At 40.7% G+C, this 10,437-nt stretch overlaps 1 protein-coding gene across 1 annotated transcript; it reads right to left on the bottom strand.

Annotated features, from left to right (window-relative positions):
* Window positions 1–1,878: 1,878 nt before the first annotated feature.
* On the bottom strand, window positions 1,879–5,102 carry LOC125858983 (uncharacterized). Its single transcript, XM_049538735.1, has 7 exons — window positions 4,222–5,102; window positions 3,838–4,132; window positions 3,248–3,712; window positions 3,009–3,128; window positions 2,700–2,923; window positions 2,295–2,640; window positions 1,879–2,064 (listed from the first exon to the last, which is right to left on the bottom strand). The coding sequence occupies exons 1-7, from the start codon at window positions 5,100–5,102 to the stop codon at window positions 1,879–1,881; spliced, it is 2,517 nt and encodes an 838-aa protein (XP_049394692.1).
* Window positions 5,103–10,437: the final 5,335 nt, after the last annotated feature.

Here is a 10,437-nt window from a genome sequence, read left to right as displayed (position 1 = left end):
CTTCCACATTATGGTTTGTATTTTGTAAGTTTAACAAGTAATATATGTTGGGGTTTGGATTCATTGGTTCGCCCACCTAGGAGGTTTAAGTGTGGGTGCCACTCATGACTCATTTTAGGTCGTGACAAAACTCCACCTCCAGAGCGGGACAGGGCAAGACAGAATCTCAGCCCTGTGTCACGGACTTAGAGTTTTTACTAAAGCTCCGTGTGGCACTTGACAACTTACTCACTATTCTTTCAAGATCTCGTAAGCTCAAGTAAGCCTTTAAGACAAGAACACTAAGAGAATGCTAAGAAAGACTTAGAAAGATCAAAGAGAGTTTTTGGAAGAAGACTTTTGTACTGCTTTGGAAGATTGCTTTACACTTGAGTGATGCCTTGCAAATGAGAGGCACCTTTATTTATACTACTTCCTAAGGACTAAAGTGCAATTAATATTTACATGAGAAGTCCCTAAAGTATTTACACATTGTCCCCCTTTCTAGAGAATTCTACATAGTTTAGAATTCTCCAAGGCTTTCTTGAAATATCTAAGGCATTCTAGAGTTCTCTCTTTAACTCTAGAAACCTCCATGCCTACTTGGCTGCAAAATTTGGCTCGGATAGTGGCGGAACATGACACACTCCCCCACCTGATGATACAACGACCGCGACGCATTGCTGTAGAAAATCTCAGATTTGGTCTTTGAATTGCCACAAGTCTTCATATTTCTCTCATGTGGCCTCCTCCGGAGATTGTCATTTCCAATGCACAAGGAACATGGCGCTGGATTATTGACCCCGTTTCCGTTTGGCTTGATAATCTATGATATCTTCAATCTCCCGGTCGTGTGAGGCGGTGACAGTAATGAGGGCCCGTCGGGATTGGTTCCGGCTAGTGTCTTCCTTGTCCTCATGGTAAGGCTTGAGGACGCTTGCATGAAACACCGGATGGATTATAAAGTGTGGAGGCAACTCCACCTTGTATGAGATCTTGCCCACCTTTACAACGATTCAGAACGGACCCTCATATCTTTGCACTAAGTTCTGATGAACGCCCCTTAGTGCTTTGAACTGTCTTGGATTGAATTTTACCAAGACCATCTTTGTAGTCTGTGGGACGTCGTCTGTGGTCGGCAAACTTCTTCATTTTGCTTGCTGCTTTGTCTAAGTAGGACTTGGCAGTGTTAAGCTATTCTTCCCATCCTTTGGCAAGATGGTAAGCTCCCAAACTCTTCCCTACGAAAGCGGCCGGTAAAGAATGCGGAGTTTGGGGTTGTTGGCCCGTCGCCAATTCAAACGATGTGCGCTCAGTGGACTCACTCCTTTGTAAATTATAAGAAAACTGTGCCATGTCTAGGAGTCTGGCCCAATCCTTTTGGTGCGCACTGACATAGTGCCTCAGGTAGCACTCCAACAGGGCGTTGACGCGTTCTGTCTAGCTGTCGGTCTGCGGATGGAAACTTGTAGAGAAGTGAAGATTTGTGCCAAGTATTTCGAACAACTCTCTCCAAAAGTTCCCAGTAAAGCAAGGGTCTCGGTCGCTAATGATGTGTCTTGGTAGCCCCCAGTATTTCACCATGTTCTTGAAGAACAATCGAGCGGCCTCATTTGCGGTGCATCCGACTGTGGCGGGTATGAAGGTAGCATACTTTGAGAACCTGTCCACCACGACCATGATAGTTCCATACCCGTCGTACTTAGGTAGGGAAGTGATGAAGTCTATAGTCACGCTCTCCCATGGACGTTTCGCTACGAGTAGTGGCTTTAGTAGTCCTCCCGGATGCCTTTGCTCTACCTTGTCTTGCTGGCACACAAGACAAATCTGCACATAACACTCGATATCGTCTCGCATACGTGGCCAGAAATAGATAGCCTTGATTAGCGCCCTCGTTCGTCACTGCCCTGGATGCTCGGCCCACGGTGTGTCATGGCTTTTCTTGATTATTTGCCGCCTGATAGTCCTGAATTTCGGCACGTAGACCCTTCGACCGGACGTGAGCAAAAGGCCATCCTCCACCCAAAAGCGCCTAGTCTTGCCTTGGGCGGCTAACTCCATCAACTTCTTGGCCTCGGGATCATGCTGCATGCCATCTTTGATTGCATCTTAGATATCACAATGGACCGTCGTGATGGCAGCAAGTTCGGCCTTCCTACTTAGTGTATCGGCCATAACGTTGCTTCTTTCCTAGCTTATACTGCAGAACGTAATCGAACTCGGCTAGAAAATCCTGCCACCTAGCTTTTTTTGGGGTGATTTTCTTCTGCGACTGAAAGTAGCTATTGGCCACGTTGTCCGTCTTAACCACGAACCTGGAGCCTAGCAAGTAGTGTCTCCACGTGCGTAGACAATGTACAATGGCCATCATTTTCTTTCTCCTGCACTGTATAGCGCTGTTCGGTCTCGTTCAATTTGCGGCTCTCGAATGCTATTGGGTGTCTTTCCTGCATTAAGACTCCCCCAATGGAAAAGTCTGAAGCATCCGTATGTACTTCAAAAGTCTTTGAAAAGTCGGGCAGCGTCAAGACCGACCCTTCTGTTATCGCGGCCTTGAGACCTTCGAAGGCTTGCTGGCACTCCGCGCTCCAAACCCACGACTTATTTTTCTTCAATAACTCGGTCAGTGGAGCGGCCTTTGCAGAGTAACCCCTTATGAACCTGCGATAATAATTTGCAAGTCCAAGGAATGATCGTAGCTCGGTCACTTTAATGGGCACCTCCCATTCTTGGATTGCCCGTATTTTGGCCTCGTCCATCCGTAGTTCGCCCTGGCTGATGATATGGCCCAAGAAATGACTTCATGTTGGGCAAACTCGCACTTCTCCCGCTTGATGTATAGTTGGTTCTCCCGTAAGACTTGGTAGACTTTTCTCAAATGCTCCACGTGCTCCTCCAAGGTGTTGCTGTAGATGACTATGTCATCCAAGTAGACCACCACGAACTGATCCAAGTAAGGATGAAAAGTCTTGTTCATCAGCGTGCAATATGTGGCGGGTGCATTGGTTAAGCCAAAAGACATCACCAACCATTCCTACGCTCCATATCTCGTCACGCATGCTGTCTTCGGCTAGTCCCCTTCTGCGATGCGCACTTGGTAGTAGCCTTTTCGGAGGTCCACCTTCATGAAGTACTTGGTCTGTCCAAGTCTGTCAAACAAATCTGCAATGAGCGTGATATGATATTTGTTCTTAATAGATACCTGATTGAGCGCCCGATAGTCGATTCATAAGCGTAAGGATCCATCCTTCTTCTTCTGGAATAGTACCGGTGCGCCATAAGGTGCCTCGGATGGACGGATGTGACCGGCCTCGAGGAGCTCTTTCAACTGCTTCCTTAGCTCCTCTAGTTCAGGTGGAGCCATGCGATAAGGTGCATGCACGGGTGGCTTGGCTCCAACCTCCAACTCTATCTTGTGATCTACCTCGAGTCTCGGAGGTATGGTCTTCGGCAGCTCGTCTGGCATCACGTCCTTGTTCTCTTCAAGGACCTGCTCTATGATCGGTGGCAAGGACTCCTTAGCACCGTTGTCTTCTCTCGAACCTGCAATGGTGGCTAGAAACTTCGATTCTCCTTTCTTCAGGCCCTTCACGATCTGCATGGCCGACAAGAGGGCATGTCCTCCCTTCTTCGGTACCTTGACTAGAGGTACCATGCATGACCCTTCCCGCTCCATGACCATGAGTCGTTGGAAGTGGGGGTCGATCATCGTGTGGTAGCGCTGGAAGAACTCCTGCCCAAGAATAATGTCAAAGATATCTAAAGGAGCAACTGTAAAGTTTGTCTTACCTTGCCAATTTCCCAACGTGATGCTTACTTCTTGGGCGATTCCGCACGCGGGGTCGGTGGCGCATTGACCGTCTTGAGGCGGGTGTTGCTTGGAACATAGTTTAGTCCTAACCTCTCTGCCGCCGTCTTGGTCATGATGTTTGCTTCTGCCTCGGTGTCCACCATGGCACGAGCTGTACGTCCATTAATAGAGATGTCTACATACTGCGTGCTGAAGTCTCCCGGCTTCTCTGTCTGCTTGGCTATCTCCCCGCATAGTCCATCCATGCCCAACTGCGTCGTGCCTGCATCTTGCCCTTGCTCTTGTGCGTCCTTCTCCTTCCGCTCGCGTAGGATGGCACCATGGTTCTTCATTTCCGGGCACCTGGCATAGCCGTGTGGTCCTCCGTAGTGTAGCAACCATCTTCCTTAGTGGTCTGCGCCTTCTTCTCCGTGTAGTTCTAGCGCACGAACCGTTTGCTTTCCGGCTTGTAGGGGTCGTACTGCTTGGGGTGTGTCTGCTGCTCCTTTCCTCGGCCACGGTCTCCCCCACCTTTGGCATGACTGTTCCTTGCATCCTTTCCCTTTGCCTTGTCATGCCGATCAGGCTTAAAGTCTGTCAAAGACTCTGCCTGGGTGATGGCTTCATCTATGGTCTTGACCTGTCGCCGCTCCAACTCCATCTTGGCCCAATTCTGCAACCCGTCCATGAAGTGGAACAACATGTCTTCGTCCGTGAGGTTGGGAATCTGAAGCGTTAGAGTTGTGAACTCTTTCACGTATGCCCGAATGCTTTCCGTTTGCTTCAGCTCCTTGAACTTGCGCTTAACCTCATATATGACGTTATTAGGGAAGAAGGCTTTCTTGAATTCCTCGCGGAATTGCTCACACGGGTTGATGGTGCACGTCCCCTTCCCTATCTCGGCTTCCTTACGCCTCCACCACAACATGGCCATCTTTGAAAGATACAACACGGCAGTGTTGATCTTGGTCTCGTCACTCTTCACCCGGCTACACTTGAAGTAATTCTCCAAGTGCCACAAGAAATTCTCCACCTCTTGAGCATCGAGGATGCCTTTAAACACAGGTGGCTTGGGAGCCTCGACCCTGGCCTCCCTATCACGGTCGGGTGATGCCGATCCTCCAACTTCTATGCCATCCTTGAGTGTCCTCATTTCGGCCTTCATGGTTTCAATTGTGTTCAACGCCTCCATAAGTCGGCACTCCAAGGAAGTGATGGCCTCCTTCATCTCGAACTCGGCCCGCTGACGTCCCTCCAACTCCTTACGGATGTTTTCGGTCTCCTCAAGGGTGAAGTCTTCAAGAGTCTTGAATTTGCCATCGGCCACATTCATGCGCCGGCCTAATATCTCCACGGCCTTCCTCGCCACTTCAACCCTTGAGACCCACTCTTCTCCTCGGTGACGTCGATGGCCTCCTCGCCATGTTCATCATCACTGGCCTCGGTGGTTGAGGGTGGATGAGATGTTAGCGCCTCGCTTGGTGTGGGATCCAGCAGCATTTCCTCATGACTCTTTTGGTGCTTCTTACCCTTTTGGGCCTTCTTTCCACCATCTGGACGGACGTTGGTGGTGCTAGCGGCGTTTACATCCCCTTCGGTTGCCATTCCCTTAGTGCAAACCTTCGCTCTGATACCACGTTGTCACGGACTTAGAGTTTTTACTAAAGCTCCGTTTGGCACTTGACAACTTACTAATTATTCTTTCTGTCACACCCCTTTTTTGCGCAAGGCTGGAGCGAAAGGGTTTTTTCCAATTTAAGTGACGTTATTGATTAAGGGATTATTTTATTGTTTCAGAGTCGCCACTTGGAATTGAGTTATGGTATGCCAAGTCACCTTTTCAAATCCCTAATCAATAGGAAATGACTCTTTTAGTTTTGGTTTGCGAACCAGAAATTCGGGTAAGGAATTCTATTGACCGAGGGGAAGGTATTAGGCACCCCTCGAGTCTCGTGGTTCTTGCACGATCGCTTTTATTGACTTATACTTATTTTTTACTATTTTTTGATATATTATGTCTACAGGCCATGGTTTGCTTATTATTATTTTTTATTGTTGAATTTTTATTAGTCTTAAATCGGATGCATAACTGCATTCTCGATCTTGACATTTGGAGACATAACTGTCTTCCCCTCTCGAGTTCATCACACCTAATAATCTCAATTTACACCTCTTGGTTTGAATTAACAAAATTAATTATTAAAATAATTTGATCAAGGTGCGTAACCGCATCCTTGAGTTTCTTAAGTATCTCAAAAAGATGTGGAACCACATTCTTAATTGAGATGAAATTTAATTATTATTACTCATATAATGTATAATAGAGCCTAATAAATACCTATGATTATATTGAAACAGTCTAAAAAAAAAGTAAAATGTTAAAGTGACAAAAAAACCTCTTCTATATGTCACTTATCACCTCCCCCACAAAATATTAAATTTAATTAATTAAACCTTATATTTATTAAAGCATAAAAGTACTTTCAGCCATTAACTAAATAGAGTGTTATTAATTTACAAATTTTTAATATAATTATTAATTTTCCGTGAAGCATAACAAAATATAAACAAATAAAGTAAGAGCAACAATAGTGTTTCCAAGCATTAACAAAACAGAGCGTAATTAATTTATAATTTTTTAATGAAAGCATAATAAAACAACAAATACATTAAGAGTACACTTTAACTAATAATTAGTGACTATATCTCATTTAACAAATATTTTCGCTTAAACAATGAGGCGATTTTTATTATTTGCAAGTTATTACCGCCAAATCTAATGTCATAAATTAATAAACTCATAAAAGGGACCTTTTTAAGAAAAATAAATCTAACCTTTATATTCACAATAAACTTGAAACTAGTCTTAGATCTATGACCCTAAGAATACCAAGAATCTAAGAGACTTTAGATGATAAAGATTAAATAGTATAAAAATGCATTTTTTGGTTAACAAATAATGATTTACTTAGTCCATTCTTAAATTATGCTATCAACGAATAACTCAAAAATATGTGAATTGATCAAATTAATTAACAACAATCCACGAGTCACGTTTCCGCTTGATAAAATAGAGCGAATAAAGAAAAATATTGACTCTTGGGTGAGCGAGAAGCAATTATACGTTATATCATATTTTAATCCAAATTCAACAATACAAATATTTGCATGTATTTCAATATTATAATCGCAAAGCTAAACACACATGAAATTTGAATAAATTCATGACACCGAAATTAAGTACTATATAATCATGAAAATTAAATTATAAAATAAACGTTAAATAGTACCTCTTGCGAAAATAAAACTCATGAAAAGAAAGCGATCCTAATAGGAAACCACGAACTTGAAACCACAAAATAAACCTTCGACTCAACCTTTATTTGTGAGTGAAAAATATAAAGTGGGGCGTAATTTTTCTTTTTCTTTTTCTTTTCCATGAGATCTCTTTTTTGTGTATTGAATTTTTTGGTGAATATTGTACGTGTTGGTTGTCAATATAAAATAGGAGCGTTGTATGATATGAATATTTTATTTTTTTAGATCTGTGCGTTTTTCCTCCCTTTTTTTTATAATTTAGTAATTTTTTTTCTTGTTTTTCATGTTTTCTTTTTATAATATTTGTTTGACTTTCTATTAAATGTTTCTGTTATTCTTTTCCTTAAAATAAATTTAGTTTTAAATCTTTTTTTTTTGTACGTTTTGTTCCCTTTTTTGTTTATATTTTTCTTAGACATTCTGTACATTTGTTTTTTTTTTCTTAATCTATTTTAATTCAATTTGTTTCCTTCTCCTTATCCTAACAAGTTTATTATTATTATTTTTTTGTTAGAACCCTAAATATCAAGACAACACACATATTATAGCATAAAACATGACTTAATACTTTTCTAAATACGATCAAACAAAGAATTCATTCAACTTAGTAAGACACAAACATAAAAACTTTGATAATTAATTAAGGAAAAAGAGTGAGGAATGGACTCTCAAGCATGTAAGAAATACTCACATGTCATATAGCATGTTCGAATATATTTCAGTACACAACATTAATAATATTAACAGATTAAACACATATGAAATCTGAACAACTTCAATATATTGAAATTAATTCTTGCACAATAATGACATAAAATTATGCAAAAAATAAAGTACAAATAAATGTTACCTCTTGTGAAAATTAGTTAACGAGAAGAAAGGACAAATAATCAGGAGCCACGAACTTGAAACCGCGAAAATAAATTTCCAGATCTTCAATCACAATGTGAGAAAGTACAATATGTATTGCATTTTTTAATTAATGCCTATATCTCTATGTATGCCTTTTATGTGTGTCCTTTTTTTTTTGTAGTATGTGGGTGTATGTATATAGGTGTTAGGATAGGTGTAGGTGTGGGGTAGTGGGTTGTATTGTGTGGGGTGTGGAATGTGGAGGAAAACGTGAGGGAGTGGGAGTGTGGGGAAGTTGAGAGAAAGTGGGAGTATAACTTGATGATGGTTTTATTTTCTTTTCTTATTTTTTTTTTAAATTTTTGGAAGATAAGTCAAAAGCTTTTGTTCTCCTTTTCCCTTTTTGGTTTTGTACGTGTAGTATGTTTTGGATAGGAGTAGGAGTGGGGTAGGTTTGTTAGATTATTTAGGTTATTTTTTATTTTAATTTTAGTTTTACTCTACTTTTAAAAGAATAATAACTAACTACAAATAATAAATTATAATAACATATAAACTAATTATTTAAAATTAATAAAAATCTAAGAAAAAGTCAACTAGCTATATATATAAAAAACAATTAAATAATACTAGCTTATTTATAAAAACTTAATTTCGAATATAGATTTTTGTAATCTTCCATTTCTTTTTAAACAATTGACAATAAAACTTACCTTAAAAAGTGATTTTATTTTGTTGTTTTCAAATCTTTTAAAATAAACTTAATAAAAATAAGAGAAAAGTCAAAATGTTTAATTTATATTTATAAAAATATTTCAGCTCTAAGAATGGTGTAAAATTTTTACTTCGGTCAAAAAATACGTGTCTACAGTTTGCCCCTCTTTGACTGGAAACACAAAGAGTTTTCAGACAAAGAAATAAACAACGTGACAAGTTTTGACCGGACTCTTATTCGAAAAGAAAAATGTGCGACCGAGTCCTAGTTTTGGACATCCTACATATCCCCGGTTATAAGGGAATCAGGTCACGTGTAGTTCAAGGAGATGAAATGATGAGTTGAAAGTCAAGTGAGGTCCCCTTGAGGCTCCAGTTCGCGACTCCTATTGTTACATGAATATAAAAGATGAAAAATTTAAAGGAAATACAAGTACACGACCCTATCTATGTAGCTTCTCTTGAACCTTGACTTGAGTCTTCGCGCTTCTTGAGTTATGAGATATTGATTTTCATCTCAAATGAGTTAAAAGGTAAATGTCTTTCTCCAGGTAGGTTCCCTTTACTGGTACTTGGTTATTGACTGTGTGTTTTTTTCTAGAATGGGCTGCTGCTTCTTCAATCGAAATTGATCTTGAAAATTACACTCTTTTCCATCCAAGATCTTGAATTGGAAATGTGGATTGACCCCATTCTATCACTAGATTCCTGAAATTAAAACAAACAAAACTAATAACACAAAATTTTGCCCCAGTTTAATATAAGAAAATTTTGTGAGAGAAATAAAAGATGGTGCTTAGCTTTAAATCGAGACTTTGGACGATTCGAGCTTTGTCGCGATGTACTCTTTAGAGGGCTTATGCGTGTTTACACCAACTCCATTCTTCATGATGAACCGGTTAAATAAAATTATGTTAGTCTAGTCCTATTATCCAGAAGGGTCCTTGCTATACCACGTCCCATTATTCAGGAGGGTCCTTGCTACACTACGTCCCATTGTTCAGGAGGGTCCTTGCTATACTACGTCCCATTATTCAGGAGGGTCCTTGCTATACTACGTCCCATTGTTCATGAGGGTCCTTGCTATACTACGTCCCATTGTTCAAGAGGGTCCTTGCTATACTACGTTCCATTGTTCAGGAGGGTCCTTGCTATATACTATGTCCCATTATTCAGGAGGGTCCTTGCTATATACTACGTCCCATTATTCAGGAGGGTCCTTGCTATATACTACGTCCCATTATTCAGGAGGGTCCTTGCTATACTACGTCCCATTGTTCAGGAGGGTCCTTGCTATACTACGTCCCATTATTCAGGAGGGTTCTTGCTATATACTACGTCCCATTATTCAGGAGGGTCCTTGCTATATACTACATCCCATTATTCAGGAGGGTCCTTGCTACACTATGTTCCATATACTAATAAGACAAACAAACACTTACCCAATATGGACTATAATTCTTGTGCAATGTTGCCATTTAGCTCTTCGTAGACTAAATTGAACATCTAGGTTTTTGGATCTTTGATCTCGAAATAACTTGTGCCCCTGCTTCAACAAATAAAATTTGTGAGTTTAAAAACGTGGTGGTTGGTTTGTGGTCTTGCATTTTGACGAGGATTGCTAGCACTTGTCATGTTTTACTTATTCCCAACCGGCCAATGCTCGTTATTGATTGAATGTATGCACCCAAATTTGCTTTCTTCGAGAGACTTAAATCCCATATCCGCCTTCATTTCACGATACTCCTTGTTTAGCTTTCATTAAATTGTGGACTTTTCTGAAT

Source organism: Solanum stenotomum, chromosome 3 (assembly GCF_019186545.1).
Source record: "Solanum stenotomum isolate F172 chromosome 3, ASM1918654v1, whole genome shotgun sequence".
NCBI lineage: Eukaryota > Viridiplantae > Streptophyta > Magnoliopsida > Solanales > Solanaceae > Solanum > Solanum stenotomum.
Note: the sequence above shows the minus strand (reverse complement) of the source record. Positions and strands in the feature narration are given on the sequence as shown.